The sequence below is a fragment of the Thunnus thynnus genome, chromosome 12, assembly GCF_963924715.1.
Source record: "Thunnus thynnus chromosome 12, fThuThy2.1, whole genome shotgun sequence".
In the NCBI taxonomy this organism is placed as follows: domain Eukaryota; kingdom Metazoa; phylum Chordata; class Actinopteri; order Scombriformes; family Scombridae; genus Thunnus; species Thunnus thynnus.
In genome coordinates this window covers 33908574-33929522 of record NC_089528.1, presented here as the reverse complement: position 1 = coordinate 33929522, position 20949 = coordinate 33908574, and the positions used below count along the sequence as shown (strand labels likewise).

Here is a 20949-nt window from a genome sequence, read left to right as displayed (position 1 = left end):
TATGGGCATGAACTTTGTGTCAAACAGAGGCTTCTGATGTCTAAACTATAAGTCTGACCACTTTCAAACTTGTATCAATGGATTCACCACGAAATTTCCTACTAAAATATGATTTTTAATGTAAGATTTGGCCAAAGTCATGAGATTTATGAGGAGATTTCACAAGAAGCGTACTCTAAAATCCTCCTCTCCAACTGCTCCTGGTGATGTCACTCCCTCAGTGCTGTGAAACATTCCGCAATACACACTCATTATAAAATCACAGGAGGAGCAAGAAAAGACTTTAAAACTCACACTCTAATATCTCAAAAACAATAAAAGATAGAAAAAACATGTAAATTCAAGATTTGTAGGTCAAAGTCTCGTGACTCATTTAAAGTTCAAATGAAGTTTGTATCTAAAACTATGTGGAAGCAGTAAATGTTCAAAAAGGTGTGGGTTCACTCACACTCTCCATTCAAATATATGAGTATTTTTCTGTCCAGCTGCAGTTACTTATTGTCTCTACACACCTGACAGTACACATGTCAATCAAACTTTGACCAGGTCATGTGGGTTAAAAGTCTTTACTTTCCTAAAAATAGACTTGATGAAAATTAGGAAATTAATTTGTTTTACACACAAACTCATCAAGAGTTTTCAATGTTCTAATTGAAATTCAAGTGAATGAGCCCAAAACTTGCATGATTTTGATGACACAGACATGTCTCACCCTGCAGAAAACTCTCATCCTGTCAATCAATCTTTCAAAATAAAAGCTTGTAATAAATATCCCTCATTTTTAAAAAGCAAAATGATCCCGACGGGCCAGAATACGAGGTCCCGACCAACGCTGCTCGCTGCTTTAATTTAAATCTCTGATCAGTCAGGATCAAATGTTAATGAATGTTAATGAATGTTAATGAATGTTAATGAATGTTAATTAATGTTAATTAATGTTAATGAATGTTAATGAATGTTCAGGCTGCTTTGATGATGCTGCTCTGTGTGTGTCCAGCATGTTGGTGTTTGAACTGTAAAACGTGGTTTAATATCTTTAATATGATGATAATATGATGTTATTATACAGCTGATCTTGATATATGATTTAATTCCTCCTGGAAGATAAATGTTGGTCTCACAGATGAAATCTAACGACTGCAACATCAGTTTGAATGTAAAGTGAAGCTTCATGTTGTTACTGGACAGAACAGCAGCGCTGCCTCTGGAGCTCCACATGGACACACACACACATAAACATAAATAGATTAAAATAAACACATCAGTCTTAATCAGGTTATTTGATTAAACTACAGTTCAGGGTTATAACATCAATATTTCTGTTAGTGGAGCTTTGAGTAACGGTGATGATGTCACACTGCAGCAGGTTGTTGTTCCGCTGCGTCCTCACGTCCTCCTGCTTGTTTCATAAATACATGTTTGTTTGTTTGTTTGTTTGTTTGTTTGTTTCAGGAGAAGAAGAAGAAGGTGAAAGAAGCTCAGAGAGAAAAGAGGAAAACCAAAGTCCCGAAACACGTGAAGAAGAGGAAGGAGAAAGTGTCCAAGATGAAGAAGGGCAGATGACGTCATGTGTGCCACGCCGTCATCGGTCCTCTGGAAACTTGAAACACACCAAACAGCCAATCAGCTGTGAGAGAGGCAGAGGGCGGGGTTAGAGTGGCTCTCAGACTCACCTGCTCACTCTGACCAATCAGGAGCTTCAGTCTGTCAGTGTTGTACATTAAATCTGGTCCGTCTCTTAAAGCTGTCCTCCTTCCTGTCTGCGTCTCAGCTGGCAGCTGATTGGTTCCTGTTTGAATGAGCTGATCTGTAGTTTTAAGACAAAGACAGAAGGGAACTACTTTCAGCAGCGGATGAATCCACGGTGATGAAGATGAGACTCACTGACGTGTTTAAACAGTGAAGAAGAAGAAAACTCACCTGTCAAACAGCTGACTGTCACGTTAATAACCAGTTAATCAATAAATCATCTGATCACTTTTCATCATTGAGTCACTGCTGATGTTTCCATGAATGTCTTTAAAGCTCTGCTGACATGCTAACGTTAGCTAGCATCGGCTAACATGCTACTGTGTGTTCTTGTGTTCCTCAAGTTAAATAGTAACGTTTTTTAATTAAAAATTAAATTTTACTGTTGAACATTTTTACATGAGAGCAATAAAAACACCGTAAACACATTTTCCTTTTAGCCTGAAATGTGACCCAGAATAAATACATGTTTATTCAGCTGATGAACATTATTATACACGTTTCATTTACACATTTAATATAATTCATCCTTCTCCTGTTTTCTGTGACATCAGACTGTTAATAGATCAAATAAAAGAATAAAAGATCTGTCTTACAGTTAAAGGAAAAACCTGGTGACATATATAAATATATAATCTATATATATATATGTATGTCTATATAGTTGGTGACAGATTAAAGGAAAACCTGGTCCAGGTCTGAGTGCTGGACCCCTACAGTGAGGGGGTCTGGGGGCTCTGTTATGCTGGCATGGTTTGGGTCCACTTGTCCCCTTAGAGGGAAGAGTCACTGCTAATCAATACAAAGTAGTTGTGATGATATGATCGATAGCTGATTGTAGTTTTGTATTTAAATTGTCCACTAGATCATCAACAGATAAAGGGAGAGTTGGCAAAGATATATTATTTGTATGCAACATAAAATTTACTGCCATTTCAGATGTAAGATATCATCTTTTTACAGTGTGTCTAGAATTACAATGCAGCATATGAAGAGAGACGGTTAATTCAATAAATGATCAGACAGAAGCACATCCATAACTGATGAAATGTCAGCAGAAAGTCCCCGTGTAGTGACAAGGTCTAAGGTTTGACCACAGCTGTGAGTTGGTTCATTGACATGTTGTATGAAGCTCAGATCTTCCAATAGATGTGAAAAGTCAGAAGCCTTCTTGTCTGTGTTATTGTCAGTGTGTAAATTAGAGTCAGCAATGATGATTATATTGTCATAGTTAGAGCTGATGATAGATAAGAGCTCAGAGAGATAAGACAAGACATTTGGGCGATGCTTTGGTGGTCTACAGACAATAGCTGCAAAAAGACATTTCAGTATGACAGCATGGTACTCAAATGAACTAAAATCATCTAAAGAAACATCCCTCAGCCTCAGAGCATCAATACATATGGCGGCTGTCCCTCCGCCCCTCTTCCCTTGTCTAATGGAGTAGGAGAAATTATAAGTTTGCAGGTTAAATTTCATTAAGAGCATCTGTGTTTAGCCAGGTTTCAGTTGAAAATAGACAGTCAAACTGAGGCTTTACAATAAGATCATTCATTTAAAAGGTTTGACTGCTGAAGGACCTGATATTTAAAAGTGCTATTTGTAGATTTACTGTCTTGCTTTGATCTGTAAGTGGTTGGTAACAGCTACTGGATGCAGGGATGCATATGAGGTCTTATAAGAGACTGAGATTTGTTGAATTAGATTTTAAAATGGTCTATGAGGTCTTTCAGTTAGACAGACTGGAATCCTGCCTGGTGAGCAGATAGATGGTACATGCTGATCAGATAAACTTGAGGATATGTGTGAAGTTTGCTATTTGTTGCAGCAATAACCCCTAAACTGCCATTAGATGGTCCCACATGGTCGAAGAGACAGGACGGCACAGGGATCCTGAACGGCTGCTGCTTCAGTAATATGTAATAACAGTCTGGTCACCAGAATAAAACGTTGGCATTGTATGTTTCTGCAAACCACAGAAACATTGAATATCTACGTTTCAACACGTGAAATACGTGGCATATTAACATTTCAACAAAACGTATCATCTCAACATTTCTAAAGTGTCGTAGTTGACATGTGAACTACACTTTCACTCTGGTGAACTTCTGGGTGAAGCAGCGTATGAGGAGGGATGTAAGTCAGCTGCATGATCCTGTTTGGGGCTCAAATGATCCAGAAGACCATAAATTATGGTTCATGGGTGAAAAAGTCATGCTGTCACTTTTCCCATCTCTTCGTAAACACCCTGCTGGCTATGTGTCGGGCTGAACCAGAGGAGTTGAGAGGCCTCAGGGCCGTTGCCCTTCAGAACCACATTGTGTTGGATCAGCTCACTGCAGCCACTGGAGGTGTGTGTGCTCTCGTAGGTGCCTCATGCTGCACATATATTCCTGCTGATGATGATGATGAAGGAGGAGTCATTCAGCAGGCTATTGCTAATCTGACCTCATTGCGTGATGCTGTTGATCATGATTCAGAATTTGGCAGGTCCTGGTTCGTAACTGGTCCATGGCATGCTGTCTAGCTCCAATCACTCCATTTCTGATTCTGATCCTTGTAATTGGTTGTTACATCATTCCCATTATCAATGCACTGGTAAAGAAGTCTGTGGCTGTGGTCGTGCACCGGGGAGCGAGATACCAAGAACAACTTCTACTTCTGGATCTGTGATGTAAAGTTATAATAGAAGGATTCTTTATGACGTTAATATTGAAAATCGTGAGAAGTGATATTGACTGATGATTCTGATGGAAACGTAACTTACTGATGTGATGTATTTTAACCTTTTAATACAATTATATTGGTATAATCGAAAATGTTGTAACTATTGATGAAGACATTATTAATCATTATTAATCATTAGTAATTAATTACTAACTTAGAGATAGCTACTGTTAGTTGATTTCATTATGATTGTAGTATTTAATAACCATGTAATCACTTTTTGAATCCACTCTTATATCTATGCTCATTCATGATGATTTTGATGTTGATTTGATTTGTCCTGTATTACGAATGTCCTAATCAATTACACATTTAGTCCTCATGATACATTTTTCTATGTTTTGGATTTTATTCATTTGTTTCACAAAGTATAAACAGGGAAAATGATCCATGTATTAGTTAAGTGGGTATGGTCATATGTATGTATATATTTGGCGGCAGGGGAACACTATGATAGTTATACGGACATCATGGACATCATGGGGAAGGGAGAGCTCTGTAAAGCTTTGTCTAGGTCTGTTAGAAGGAATCTGTAAACAACTAAAGGTGCCTCCCAAGGCCGTCGATATATACCAGTGACTTTCCTGTGGACTCTCCGTGTCTGCAACATATGTTCTGTTTGGATTAAAGAGACGCTTGACTACAACCAACCTCAGTCTATTGATAATTTATCCATCAGTTGCTCTGCAGAGTTCACCGTAGACTTGTGTGACAGCGTCTTTTCCAGGTTCTCAGATGCTAAACCTGCAGTCTTCTCAAGATGTTGGTGGAGATGTTGCATGTCTTCTGTGAAAGGCAGAGTCCTCATTCATCCTCATCCCAGCAGGTCAAAGCTGTGAGAGACTCGGAGGTACGCAGTGTTTTAAAAGTCTGGTTTGATGTTTTCAGCTCAGAGTCTTCTGCCATTAGAGCTCTGCAGCGTACGATGTCACACATCAAAGCCAAACACCTTCTCGACAGCTTCACAGCGTCCTCAGAGGTAAATATGGAAAGTTCTTTGCTCAGTCAGCAGAAGTCTTCCAACTTCTTGGAGCTTCTGCTGAATATATTCCTGTTTGATGGGATCTCGACCGTGTTTACTGAGAAAGGATCAGAAATGTCTTCATCTTCCATCACAGTTAACAGCTTCAAACATCTTGAAACTGACTCAGACATTATGGCCAAAGACAAGACTCCAGTTCTTCCAGAACCTTCTACTGGTTTTTACAGACATCTCCAACATGTCGTCATGCAGTGCACATACTGTTTGTATCATCTTGGTAGTTTTCAGTAATCCACTCCCACTTGTTAAAACAGGAACACCAGAACATGAACAACATCCACATTTATCTTCTCACCAGTTTACAAACACAGCAGGTAGAAGACTCAAAGCTTATTTCTTCAGTAAAACTATTAATACTTCAAAATAAAATACTGTCATAGTTTGACAGTATATAAACGTGATTTGAGCTGTTGCTCAGGAGCACGTCGGCAGCTCCAGGGAGACGCCAGATGCTGGTTGTTTCCTGCTTTCAGGAGTTGATGCATAAATACCCGACATGGAACCAGATTCAGTGATTTGAGGGCTGCTTTATTTCAGCCTTTCTCTAACTGGGAATGTTGGTATCAGCAGTGGAAGAAGAAGAACTCCAATCTGTTTTCATAAGTAAAACTATTAATACTTCAAAATAAAATACTGTCAGTGAAACAAAGGTTTTATCAGCACAATGTACTGAAATCTACTGAACGTCTGTTCCAGGTGGAGCTTTTCATTCATATAAACTGCTGGATAGATTAATAAATAATAACGCATCATATTTTATTTGTTATATTTTGTGAGTAAAATCTGAATCTGCAGCGTAACCAGTAACATTTATCTGTCAGTAAATGTAGTTTACAGTGTTTTCCTCTGAAGTAGAAGAACACAGGTGTGTTATTTCAGCTCTAATGAGTCAGAATATTAACATAATTCATATTTTCACATGTAAACATCATAATAAATCTATGGCTGTTAGTTGGGCCCCAGGCTGCCTGATGGTAAAGTGGCCCCTGCATGGAGGAAGTGTATGCAGTGAGGTTTGGTTGTTGATGTTTATCTGTCGTCATTTTGTTTGTGGGTTTTGTAGATGGATGATGTCACTGACTGTAAACTCTGTCAGACAAACGTACCAAAGAAAACATTGTGTGCTGAATGTGGTGAATAAAGCTGATTAATAAACACACACACGCCTCCCAATCTGATCACTTTTATTGACGTTTGATTGACAGCTCTGATGCACTAAACTTTGTGACATTATTTCTTCTTTGCTGCCGACTTTGTCACCTCTGCCTTCGTGATGCTCTTCACCACGCCGACCGCCACCGTCTGCTTCATGTCCCGCATCGCAAAACGACCTGACAGGTGAGACATACGGGTGAGACACACGGGTGAGACATACAGGTGAGACACACGGGTGAGACACGCAGATGAGACATACAGGTGAGACACACAGGTGAGACACACAGGTGAGACACACGGGTGAGACACACGGGTGAGACACGCAGATGAGACATACAGGTGAGACACACGGGTGAGACACACAGGTGAGACACACGGGTGAGACACACGGGTGAGACACGCAGATGAGACATACAGGTGAGACACACAGGTGAGACACACGGGTGAGACACACAGGTGAGACACACGGGTGAGACACACGGGTGAGACACGCAGATGAGACATACAGATGAGACACACGGGTGAGACACACAGATGAGACATACAAGTGAGACACACGGGTGAGACACACAGGTGAGACACACGGGTGAGACACACGGGTGAGACACGCAGATGAGACATACAGGTGAGACACACAGGTGAGACACACGGGTGAGACACACAGGTGAGACACACGGGTGAGACACGCAGATGAGACATACAGGTGAGACACACGGGTGAGACACACAGGTGAGACACACGGGTGAGACACACGGGTGAGACACGCAGATGAGACATACAGGTGAGACACACAGGTGAGACACACGGGTGAGACACACAGGTGAGACACACGGGTGAGACACACGGGTGAGACACGCAGATGAGACATACAGGTGAGACACACAGGTGAGACACACGGGTGAGACACACAGGTGAGACACACGGGTGAGACACACGGGTGAGACACGCAGATGAGACATACAAGTGAGACACGCAGATGAGACATACAGGTGAGACACACGGGTGAGACACACAGGTGAGACACACGGGTGAGACACACGGGTGAGACACGCAGATGAGACATACAAGTGAGACACGCAGATGAGACATACAGGTGAGACACACGGGTGAGACACACAGGTGAGACACACGGGTGAGACACACGGGTGAGACACGCAGATGAGACATACAGGTGAGACACACGGGTGAGACACACAGGTGAGACATACAGGTGAGACATACAGGTGAGACACATGGGTGAGACACACAGGTGAGACACACGGGTGAGACACGCAGGTGAGACACACGGGTGAGACACACGGGTGAGACACACGGGTGAGACACACAGGTGAGACACACGGGTGAGACACACAGGTGAGACACACGGGTGAGACACACGGGTGAGACACACAGGTGAGACACACAGGTGAGACACACGGGTGAGACACACGGGTGAGACACACGGGTGAGACACACAGGGACATACAGGTGAGACACACGGGTGAGACACACGGGTGAGACACACAGGGACATACAGGTGAGACACACAGATGAGACATACGGGTGAGACACACAGGTGAGACACACAGGGACATACAGGTGAGACAGTCCAAATGTTCCCAGATGAGGTTTGATTCAGTGAGTCAGGAGACATAATCTGCCTCAAACATAAACATCAAACTAGATTTATTTTAATAACATTATTGATGATTTTATTTGCTGCTGATGTTGAGCTGAAAGTTTATTTAATAAAGGTTATAAATGGAACTCAAGTACAGTATTTTCTGTTCTGTGGAGTGCAGGGAAATATGTTCGAAATACTTTTGCTACGAGAAATAAAATACTGTCTGGGAGCTAAACCAGCTGACGGCGCCTGGTCTGCTGCAGCCAGTGGACCCAGAGGAGACCAGGACCTCGCCTGGACCTGCACGGGAGAAGAAACATCGGAAGAGGTGCGACAGGACGTGGAAACACAGAGGAGTACAAGCTAGGCTAACTGCTAACCCATACAAACCAGCAGCTCCAACAATCATGTTCTCTGACGCTCTCTAACGTTCTCTAATGTTCTCTAACGCTCTCTAACGCTCTCTGACGCTCTCTGACGTTCTCTAACGTTCTCTAATGTTCTCTAACGTTCTTTAACGTTCTCTAACGTTCTCTAACGCTCTCTAACACTCTCTAACGTTCTCTAACGCTCTCTAATGTTCTCTAACGTTCTCTGACGTTCTCTAATGTTCTCTAACGCTCTCTAACACTCTCTAACGTTCTCTAATGTTCTCTAATGTTCTCTAAGGTTCTCTGACGTTCTCTGACGTTCTCTGACGTTCTCTACGTTCTCTTATGTTCTCTGACGTTCTCTAACGTTCTCTGACGTTCTCTGATGTTCTCTGACGTTCTCTACGTTCTCTTATGTTCTCTAACGTTCTCTAACGCTCTCTAACGTTCTCTAATGTTCTCTGATGTTGCTTAATGTTCTCTAATGTTCTCTGATGTTCTCTGATGTTCTCTAACGTTCTCTAATGTTCTCTGATGTTGCTTAATGTTCTCTAATGTTCTCTGATGTTCTCTGACGTTCTCCACGTTCTCTTATGTTCTCTAACGTTCTCTAACGTTCTCTAACGTTCTCTAATGTTCTCTGATGTTGCTTAATGTTCTCTAACGCTCTCTAACGTTCTCTAACGTTCTCTAATGTTGCTTAATGTTCTCTAACGCTCTCTAATGTTCTCTAACGCTCTCTAACGCTCTCTAACGTTCTCTGACGTTCTCTAAGGTTCTCTGACGTTCTCTAACGTTCTCTAATGTTCTCTAATGTTCTCTAAGGTTCTCTAACGTTCTCTAACGTTCTCTAACGTTCTCTGACGTTCTCTAAGGTTCTCTGACGTTCTCTGATGTTCTCTGACGTTCTCTGACGTTCTCTAACGCTCTCTAATGTTCTCTGATGTTGCTTAATGTTCTCTAATGTTCTCTGATGTTCTCTGATGTTCTCTAACGTTCTCTAATGTTCTCTGATGTTGCTTAATGTTCTCTAATGTTCTCTGATGTTCTCTGATGTTCTCTAACGTTCTCTAATGTTCTCTGATGTTGCTTAATGTTCTCTAATGTTCTCTGATGTTCTCTGACGTTCTCCACGTTCTCTTATGTTCTCTAACGTTCTCTAACGTTCTCTAACGTTCTCTAATGTTCTCTGATGTTGCTTAATGTTCTCTAACGCTCTCTAACGTTCTCTAACGTTCTCTAATGTTGCTTAATGTTCTTTAATGTTCTCTAATGTTCTCTAACGTTCTCTAATGTTGCTTAATGTTCTCTAACGCTCTCTAATGTTCTCTAACGTTCTCTAATGTTCTCTGATGTTGCTTAATGTTCTCTAATGTTCTCTGATGTTCTCTGATGTTCTCTAACGTTCTCTTATGTTCTCTAACGTTCTCTAACGTTCTCTAACGTTCTCTAATGTTCTCTGATGTTGCTTAATGTTCTCTAACGCTCTCTAACGTTCTCTAACGTTCTCTAATGTTGCTTAATGTTCTCTAACGCTCTCTAATGTTCTCTAACGCTCTCTAACGCTCTCTAACGTTCTCTGACGTTCTCTAAGGTTCTCTGACGTTCTCTAACGTTCTCTAATGTTCTCTAATGTTCTCTAAGGTTCTCTAACGTTCTCTAACGTTCTCTAACGTTCTCTGACGTTCTCTAAGGTTCTCTGACGTTCTCTGATGTTCTCTGACGTTCTCTACGTTCTCTTATGTTCTCTAACGCTCTCTAACGTTCTCTAATGTTCTCTGATGTTGCTTAATGTTCTCTAATGTTCTCTGATGTTCTCTGACGTTCTCCACGTTCTCTTATGTTCTCTAACGTTCTCTAACGTTCTCTAACGTTCTCTAATGTTCTCTGATGTTGCTTAATGTTCTCTAACGCTCTCTAACGTTCTCTAACGTTCTCTAATGTTGCTTAATGTTCTTTAATGTTCTCTAATGTTCTCTAACGTTCTCTAATGTTGCTTAATGTTCTCTAACGCTCTCTAATGTTCTCTAACGTTCTCTAATGTTCTCTGATGTTGCTTAATGTTCTCTAATGTTCTCTGATGTTCTCTGATGTTCTCTAACGTTCTCTAATGTTCTCTAACGTTCTCTAATGTTCTCTGATGTTGCTTAATGTTCTCTAATGTTCTCTGATGTTCTCTGATGTTCTCTAACGCTCTCTAATGTTCTCTAACGTTCTCTAATGTTCTCTGATGTTGCTTAATGTTCTCTAATGTTCTCTGATGTTCTCTGACGTTCTCCACGTTCTCTTATGTTCTCTAACGTTCTCTAACGTTCTCTAACGTTCTCTAATGTTCTCTGATGTTGCTTAATGTTCTCTAACGCTCTCTAACGTTCTCTAACGCTCTCTAATGTTCTCTAACGCTCTCTGACGTTCTCTAATGTTCTCTAACGTTCTCTAATGTTGCTTAATGTTCTCTAACGCTCTCTAATGTTCTCTAACGCTCTCTAATGTTCTCTAACGCTCTCTGACGTTCTCTAATGTTCTCTAACGCTCTCTAACGCTCTCTAACGTTCTCTAACGCTCTCTAATGTTCTCTAACGCTCTCTAACGCTCTCTAACGTTCTCTAACGCTCTCTAACGCTCTCTGATGTTCTCTAACGCTCTCTAACGCTCTCTAACGCTCTCTAATGTTCTCTAATGTTGCTTAATGTTCTCTAACGTTCTCTAATGTTCTCTAACGTTCTCTAACGCTCTCTGATGTTCTCTAACGCTCTCTAACGCTCTCTAACGTTCTCTAACGCTCTCTAACGTTCTCTAATGTTGCTTAATGTTCTCTAACGTTCTCTAACGCTCTCTAACGTTCTCTAACGTTCTCTAACGCTCTCTAACGTTCTCTAATGTTGCTTAATGTTCTCTAACGTTCTCTAACGCTCTCTAATGTTCTCTGACGCTCTCTAACACTCTCTAACGTTCTCTAACGCTCTCTAACGCTCTCTAATGTTCTCTAATGTTCTCTGACGCTCTCTAAGACTCTCTAACGTTCTCTAACGCTCTCTAACGCTCTCTAACGTTCTCTAACGTTCTCTAACGCTCTCTAACGTTCTCTAACGTTCTCTAACGCTCTCTAACGTTCTCTAACGCTCTCTAACGTTCTCTAACGTTCTCTAACGCTCTCTAACGTTCTCTAATGTTCTCTGACGCTCTCTAACGCTCTCTAACGTTCTCTAACGCTCTCTAACGCTCTCTAACGTTCTCTAATGTTCTCTAATGTTCTCTGACGCTCTCTAACGCTCTCTAACGCTCTCTAACGCTCTCTAACGTTCTCTAACGCTCTCTGACGCTCTCTAATGTTCTCTAATGTTGCTTAATGTTCTCTAACACTCTCTAACGTTCTCTAACGCTCTCTAACGCTCTCTAACGTTCTCTAACGTTCTCTAATGTTCTCTGACGCTCTCTAACGCTCTCTAACGCTCTCTAACGCTCTCTAACATTCTCTGACGCTCTCTAACGCTCTCTGACGTTCTCTAATGTTCTCTGACGCTCTCTAACGCTCTCTAACGCTCTCTAACGTTCTCTGACGCTCTCTAACGTTCTCTGACGCTCTCTAACGCTCTCTGACGTTCTCTAATGTTCTCTAACGCTCTCTAACGCTCTCTAATGTTCTCTAACGCTCTCTAACGTTCTCTAATGTTCTCTAATGTTCTCTAATGTTCTCTAACGCTCTCTGACGTTCTCTAATGTTCTCTAACGCTCTCTAACGCTCTCTAATGTTCTCTAACGCTCTCTAACGTTCTCTAATGTTCTCTAATGTTCTCTAATGTTCTCTAACGCTCTCTGACGTTCTCTAATGTTCTCTGATGCTCTCTAATGTTCTCTGACGTTCTCTAACGCTCTCTGACGTTATCTAATGTTCTCTGACGCTCTCTAACGCTCTCTAACGCTCTCTAATGTTCTCTAACGCTCTCTAACGTTCTCTAATGTTCTCTAATGTTCTCTGACGTTCTCTAACGTTCTCTGACGCTCTCTAATGTTCTCTAATGTTCTCTAACGCTCTCTAACGTTCTCTAATGTTCTCTAATGTTCTCTAATGTTCTCTAACGCTCTCTGACGTTCTCTAACGTTCTCTGACGCTCTCTAATGTTCTCTGACGTTCTCTAACGTTCTCTGACGCTCTCTAATGTTCTCTGACGTTCTCTAACGTTCTCTGACGCTCTCTAATGTTCTCTAACGCTCTCTAACGTTCTCTAATGTTCTCTAATGTTCTCTAACGTTCTCTGATGTTCTCTGGACAGTAAAATGTATGATATAACTCCTCCATCAGTGCTGGTCACTCGTTGAGATGCCAGAGCTGTTTTCATGTACTTTTCTCTCTAAATGCGCTTTAATTCACTGAGCTGCTAACTGCTCCTTCTTTTTTGTTTTTTGTCTTGGGATTTATATGTTTTTATCATTTTTACAGTGGATTTTTAGATATACAGTATATCTTTATCCTCTCTGTTGTTGTTGCTCTGCTGTCAGCTGGAGGAACAGCATTTCAAGAAAATGACAATAAACTAAATCTTGAATCTTTTAAAGGCCTTAATCTTCCAGCTGAGCTGAAACTGAGAGACGGCTTCACGCTCTGGTAAATGTTAAGTTGTAAAATCCTTTAGCGTGTGCAGGTGACTCACCCAGCGGGGCGAACTCGGAGAAGTTCTCCACCACCATCGGTTTGGAGGGAACCAGCTGGACGAGGGAAGCGTCTCCGGATTTGATCATTTTGGGGTTGTCCTCCAGCTTCTTGCCGCTGCGCCGGTCCATCTTCTCCAGCAGCTCAGCAAACTTGCAGGCGACGTGGGCGGTGTGGCAGTCGGTCACCGGGCTGTAACCGGCGTGGATCTCCCCAGGATGGTTCAGTACGACCACCTGGGCACAGAAAGCCGTTATTAACACCACCACAATATTTGAGACTCCATGTTGGTTTGAGTCTTTTCAGATTCAGAATAAAACTCAAACAGATGATGACCCACCTGACCGATGAAGGACGCGACGCCGCTGGGCGGATTGACCTTGCTGTCGCCCGCCACGTTCCCTCGCTTGATGTCTTTGATGGAGATATTTTTGACGTTGAAGCCGACGTTGTCGCCGGGCAGAGCTTCTGGCAGCGACTCGTGGTGCATCTCCACAGATTTCACCTCTGCGCTCAGATTCTGGGGGGCGAAGGTTACCACCATGCCGGGCTTCAGGATGCCGGTCTCCACCCGACCCACCGGCACCGTCCCGATACCTGAACACAGGTTCAGCAGTCATGTAGCTGTGACACTGGTGGTTTAAGGCTTTTTAAGGGTCAAAATAACATTACAGGTTCCCTTCATTTGCACCTTCAAAGGACCTTTACACAGTCAGGGATTAAATCATCAAGGTGTTAATGGGTTATCTATCTGCTTTAAGGGGTCTTTTCACTTTAGAATAATATAAGTAACCAATAACTAGAATATTTGTTGCTGTTGCTGCTCATCGGTCGGCTTCTGAAAGAGTCCCAGCAGGAAGTGTTGGTGATTTACTGAAGATACCACCAAAAACCATCATGTATGGAATCATGTATTAAAGAGAAACGGTGGCGTTTTATTAGTGTCCACAAGGTGGAGCTATCGGTGCTATGCTACAATATGTTGTACCAAGTTTTACTTTATTAAAGACAACAGAATTGTAGACATATCATGTGATGTGTTCCTGTAGCGCCCCCTGTGGGAAGAACTGTGCAGTGTGACTGTATGTACAACATTTTCAAATTTGGTTACAATTGCATTGATGAGTTATGGTCCGTTAAGTGCATCAGGCAAAAGTTTGGTAACTAGTTACAGACAAACGGTGAAACAAACAAACAAATTCATAAGTTTTGTTCATCTAAATATGGATTGTACAGGGTCAGAGTTTAGGGTCAGGGTTTAGGGTCGGGGTTAGGGGTCAGGGTTTAGGGTCAGGGGTTAGGGGTCAGGGGTTAAGGTTACCTCCGATCTTGTAGACGTCCTGCAGAGGGTCAGGGTTTAGGGTCAGGATCAGGGTCAGGGTCAGGGGTCAGGGGTTAAGGTTACCTCCGATCTTGTAGACGTCCTGCAGAGGGATCCTCAGAGGAAGGTTCACCGGCCGCTGCGGTGGGAGGATGCTGTCCAGAGCGTTGAGCAGAGTCTTTCCTGACGCGTTGCCCTCCTTCCTCTCGATCGTCCAGCCTTTGTACCACGACATCTGCGGACAGGAAACCTTTAACTTTCACCTGAAAACTCTTCATTCTCCCCTTTTCTGTCACATTGGATCTTTGTACACACTGAGCCTGCAGGAGAGTTTTCCCTCTGTGACAATAATAAAGTTCCTCTAATCTTATCTACATGTTACTTTCTGTTCAGGGTCACAAAAACACCCCGAACATCTTTTTCTTTCTTTCTTTCTGCCTGAAATGTTACGGTTTCTCCTGATGTGACCCAGAATACACAAACATTGAAGTATTTCGATATTTCTGCCCCTAATATTCATTCAGACACACTGTTTCAATCTTCACATTTAATATAATGCATTGAAATCAGTTGTATGTAACATGGGACCTTTATATAACAGGACTGTAAATAAACACATTTCCTCTGCTCTCTGAGAGCCTCGTTAAAGGGGCTAAGTGTTTAGTGGGGAAACAGTTCTTGAAACTGGTCCAGTACTGAGCGAGAGCGCTGCAGCCGGCAGGCGTCAAACAGGCTGCAGTTTAACCCTTTGGGGCGATTACACCCCGTCAGTATACGTCCATTAAAAAGTAACGTAAACACAGGAACTAGCGGCCTGCAGCAGCATTATGGCTAACTGCATAGTGAACTACATCCAGGGCGACTTGCCAAACCATCCGGTTGTTCCAGTTTCATACATGTTTCATACATGTTTCATACATGTTTCATGTATGAAACATGTATGTTTTATGTATGTTTTATGTATGTTTTATACAATGCATTCATTATCCATTAATTAACTCCAAATATGAGGAGAACTCCTGAAATATTAAGGTTCTTTTAAGGGACAAATTAAGGGCTCTCTAATGATATTTTGTTATTTTAAGTTATTTTTAGGAGTTTTAATATTTCCTCTTAATCAAAATCCATTAATAAATCAATTAATGAACCCATTAATAAATATACTGAAAATATTAATTAAAATATTAACGAACCTATTAATGCACACATTAATCAAATCTTAATTAAGGGGTTTGACTTTAAGGTGTTTTGGGAACATGTGATGTAGATGAAGGTGTTGGAAAGCTCAGGTTTGGTGTAAGGGGTAATTGAGTGTTCCTTACTCTCTCTGTGGGTTCGATCATGTTGTCTCCATGGAAACCGCTGATGGGTACGAAGGCCACGGCCTTTGGGTTGTATCCGACCTTCTTGACGTAAGCGCTGACCTCCTTCGTGATCTCGTTGTAGCGAGCCTCGCTGAAGTCCACGGTGTCCATCTTGTTGACGCCAACGATCAGCTGTTTGACACCCAGCGTGTACGCCAGCAGCGCGTGCTCACGTGTCTGACCGTTCTTACAGATTCCCGCCTCAAACTCACCGATTCCTGACGCCACGATCAGCACGGCACAGTCCGCCTGCAGTGACATCATCAGTGACATCAGCAACAAAAAACTGCTAATCCTGCATTAAAATACGTGTTAACATGTAGCTAATTCATGATACAGTGGTAGCGTGTAGCTTAGCATCAGTGGATATAATGTATGCTACAGTGTTAGCATGTAGCTTAGCATCAGTGGATATAATGTATGCTACAGTGTTAGCATGTAGCTCAGCTTCAGTGATTATAATGTATGCTACAGTATTAGCATGTAGCTTAGCATCAGTGAATATAATGTATGCTACAGTGTTAGCATGTAGCCTAGCATCAGTGGATATAATGTATGCTACAGTGTTAGCATGTAGCCTAGCATCAGTGATATAATGTATGCTACAGAGTTAGCATGTAGCTTAGCATCAGTGGATATGATGTATGCTACAGTGTTAGCATGTAGCTTAGCATCAGTGAATATAATGTATGCTACAGTGTTAGCATGTAGCTTAGCATCAGTGAATATAATGTATGCTACAGTGTTAGCATGTAGCCTAGCATCAGTGGATATAATGTATGCTACAGTGTTAGCATGTAGCTTAGCATCAGTGAATATAATGTATGCTACAGTGTTAGCATGTAGCCTAGCATCAGTGGATATGATGTATGCTACAGTGTTAGCATGTAGCCTAGCATCAGTGAATATAATGTATGCTACAGTGTTAGCATGTAGCCTAGCATCAGTGATATAATGTATGCTACAGAGTTAGCATGTAGCTTAGCATCAGTGGATATGATGTATGCTACAGTGTTAGCATGTAGCTTAGCATCAGTGAATATAATGTATGCTACAGTGTTAGCATGTAGCTTAGCATCAGTGGATATGATGTATGCTACAGTGTTAGCATGTAGCCTAGCATCAGTGGATATGATGTATGCTACAGTGTTAGCATGTAGATTAGCATCAGTGAATATAATGTATGCTACAGTGTTAGCATGTAGCCTAGCATCAGTGGATATGATGTATGCTACAGTGTTAGCATGTAGCTTAGCATCAGTGGATATAATGTATGCTACAGTGTTAGCATGTAGCCTAGCATCAGTGATATAATGTATGCTACAGAGTGTGACATCACAGAGTGGGCGGGACCTGGGAGGTGCCTGTGATCATGTTCTTGATGAAGTCGCGGTGTCCTGGCGCGTCGATCACCGTGCAGTAGTACTTCTCCGTCTGAAACTTCCAGAGCGCGATGTCGATGGTGATGCCGCGCTCGCGCTCCGACTTCAGCTTGTCCATCACCCAGGCGTACTTAAAGGAGCCCTTCCCCATCTGTAACCATGGCAACATGTAAACCAATAGCACTACTGAGTAGTACTCAGTAGTAGTCAGTAGTACTCAGTAGTACTCAGTAGTACCTCCTGCGCCTCCTTCTCAAACTTCTCGATGGCTCTCTTGTCGATTCCGCCCAGCTTGTAGATCAGGTGACCTGTCGTGGTCGATTTCCCAGAATCCACGTGGCCGATCACCACAATGTTGATGTGAAGTTTCTCCTTCGGCATGACTGAACTACAGGTGATACAAACAGGTGAGACATGCAGGTGTGTGTATATATATATATATTATATATATATATATATATATATAATTTATATATATACACATAATGTTATAATTAGGGAGAAATAACTTCTCCAGACTTTCAGATCAAAAATGTTTGAATATTTTAGTTTCAGTTGAATGTTCTGGATAATAAAACAAATATAATTAATATTATATAATATATAATAATATAATAATAATATTATATAATTGATATTATATATTATATATAATCCCTGAGCCTGAAACATCACAAACAATCAGGTCAGGGATCGTTAATGAAGGTGTTTTAAATGGATGATAGATTTAAAGGTTTCAGGGCTTTTTAAGGGAGCAAAACATTCTCCTTTAATTTATACTTAAAAGGGAAAATTCAGTTTCAGGCTGTTTGGTCCATTTTAACTCAAACTTCCTTAAACTGAAAAACCACATGGATAAATAAATGAAACATTCCTCTCAAAACACACCAGCTTCATCAGAAATAACAACTAAAGGGTCTCTTACTATGTTTGTGCTGTCTGTAGAGGTCCAGGTCCTTCAGAGTGAAGAAGAAGAAGAGGATGAGGAGGACTTCACCTCAGTCTGCTTTTATAAGGTCCAACCAGCTGGAACCTCCAGCCAATCACAGGCCTGCTGCCTTCAGCCTCCAGCCAATCACAGGCCTGCTGCCTTCAGCCTCCAGCCAATCACAGGCTTGCTGCCTTCAGCCTCCAGCCAATCACAGCCCGCCTCCTGCAGCAGGTAATTACTGTCCTCGACAGGTCGGACGGCCCGACAGGATCCGTCTGTCCGTCCTGACACGCAGGTCCAGCTGGATGCTGATTGGCTGAGCAGCTGCCACACCTGAAGCCCTGCAGCAGGTGAAACAGTTCATCTTATTTTTAAACAGAAGAACTCCAGCCGACATTTAAACTCAGCTTCAGTCAGTGTGACGTAACGCTGTGACCTACTTATTTCATCTCTTCTGCAGTTATGTGACGTTTTAAGAATGTTGCTCCACAACATCTGAAAATATCTGAAAATATCTGAAAATATCTGAAAACATCTCTGAGGTGTTGAAATGCTGCCGTTCCTCAGCAGAACCGGAGTCCCTTCACATCTCTGAACTCAAACCACCAAACTCACCTTTTCATATTCAGAACTCGCCACCAACCCGACTGTGTTCCTGAAATCAATCAACAAAATAATCGTCTGTCTTTTACTCCAAACATCTCCTCACATGAAGCCGTCAGTAGTGATTAAACACCTCATGAGCGTGTCTGACCCGTGGATCTGTACAATAACAACACGCTCCTCACAGTAGTGAGTGCTGTGATTAAACACCTCATGAGTCTGACCCATGGATCTGTACAATAACAACACGCTCCTCACATCTAAGCAAATAAAACAATAAAACTCCCAGTTCTCATTTCTTCAAGTGTTTAAAAATAGTAATTTTATATTTAAAACACAGTAAAAATCTCAAGTGAAACCTTTTTTCACCTCTTTGGTAGAAACAGTGAAAGATGAGACAGTGAATATTTATTCAGAGCAGCAGAGATGATGACGAGCAGCAGCTTCACACTTTAACGACGTCGCTGTTAATGCGAACACGCATCAGTCAGATCAGTCAATGACATCACTGCTCATGATTCATGTTATCAGACATGTTTGGAGGGAAGTGACATCACATCGTTAATGACGACCGTCCTCTGACAGTAAAGCAATGAGCCTCACGGAGGATTTTTCACTAGTTGAGACTAAACTGTGCGACATTAGTAGTTTTCTGATTTACCTTTATTCTCTTGTTTTGTTTTGTTGTTGTTGTCTTTTCAGACCGATTGTTCTGCTTCCAGCTGATGTGACAGAAACTAACAGATGTTATAAATAATAACCCTCAGTGAGTCAGTGATGACGTGTTTATATTCTTCATGTCTCTCCGTTATAACGACCTGTTCCTCCTGACTGAGGCGGGCGCCGTTCGTCCGTTTTGTGCAGAAAAAGAGTCAAATAACACCAAACGCCTCCTTTCACGAGGACGCACTCAGAGCCTGAAGCAGAACGAGTTCACAGAGAAGGTTCACAACGTCGTGATGCTGCTGATCTCTGACTGAACGTTCAGGGTCTGTTGATCCAGAACACAAAGAAAACCTGTTGAACTGGTTTCATAGTAAAACCCTCCAGTACACGTTCAGTTTCAGGCCTTGTTGTTGTTGTTGTTGTTGTTGTTGTTCTTGTTGTTGTTGTTGTTGTTGTTCTTCTTCTTCTTCAGGTTTTATTTGGCTTGTAGTAACTTGAGTTCAGTGTTGAATAAAGTTTAGTTTGACTGAGCTCACGTCTTCAGCAGCATTTACTTCAAAATAAAATACTGCACGTGGAAATACGAGATTTAATGTTAAAAATGAAACAAAATAAATTAACTTGTTGCAATGAAATATTAAATAGGGATTATATTTAGCTGAAAAACAAATAAAAGAGTCGTCTGAGGAGTGTTCTTGAGTTCTTGGAGACCAGCTCAGAGGAATCTGTTTGAGGATGTTTTTAGAATAAATCAGGAGGAGTTTTAGTGACGTTAGAGGGTTTCACTCTGAGTAGGTCTGACTAGAAAGGCGCTAAACAAGTACAGTCCATTTACCATTTATAAATAATAAGAACTGTAATGACAAATAAATGTTCTTTTCTCATTTCCAGTAGAATAAAACAATGTGCTGATAGACAGTCGACTGATCATATCGGCCTCTTAGATTGTTTATTTTGTGTCTTCAGGTACGTCAGTCAGCAGACAGACGGACAGTATCCAGTTCTCCTCATACATCCATGGAGCGTCCTCCTCTTGTCTGTAGAACACATGGTGCTACGTAGTGGAACGCACAACTAAACTTAACAATACTCGTCTGTTTGACTTGAACCAAAAGTGTTGCTGCTATGTGAACCGAAACCAAACATGCAAGTTAGACTGATGACGGTTAAACAAACAATTAACAAGCAAATCTATGAGCTGTATGACATCGATGGTGAAAACAGGGACTAATGGTGTGTTCCCACCAACTCACACAGACAGACGATTGTGTTGTTTATGTTTGACATAAAGGTTTCAAACAGAATCAATATAATGTTTAAAATGTTAAATGTGAAAACTTCCAGAAACATTATAACATATATGAACTTTCAACAGTTGTTACAA

General features: G+C 41.6%; 2 protein-coding genes across 2 annotated transcripts in view; one reads left to right on the top strand and one right to left on the bottom strand.

Moving 5' to 3' along the window:
* The window catches only part of riok1 (RIO kinase 1 (yeast)), a 13799-nt gene extending 11815 nt beyond the window's left edge, over positions 1-1984 (top strand). The window contains exon 19 of the mRNA XM_067607024.1: positions 1453-1984. Coding sequence (XP_067463125.1) covers positions 1453-1563 — 111 coding nt within the window. The 3' untranslated portion in view covers positions 1564-1984. The remainder of the gene's footprint in view (positions 1-1452) is intronic.
* A 4701-nt stretch (positions 1985-6685) lies between these two features.
* Positions 6686-18379, bottom strand: LOC137194842 (elongation factor 1-alpha-like). The gene is made up of 8 exons (XM_067607019.1): positions 18291-18379; positions 17603-17753; positions 17337-17516; positions 15942-16232; positions 14704-14854; positions 13639-13895; positions 13300-13534; positions 6686-6849 (listed from the first exon to the last, which is right to left on the bottom strand). Exons 2-8 carry the CDS (start codon positions 17744-17746, stop codon positions 6749-6751), a joined length of 1359 nt encoding a protein of 452 aa, XP_067463120.1. The 5' UTR covers positions 17747-17753; positions 18291-18379; the 3' UTR covers positions 6686-6748.
* Positions 18380-20949: the final 2570 nt, after the last annotated feature.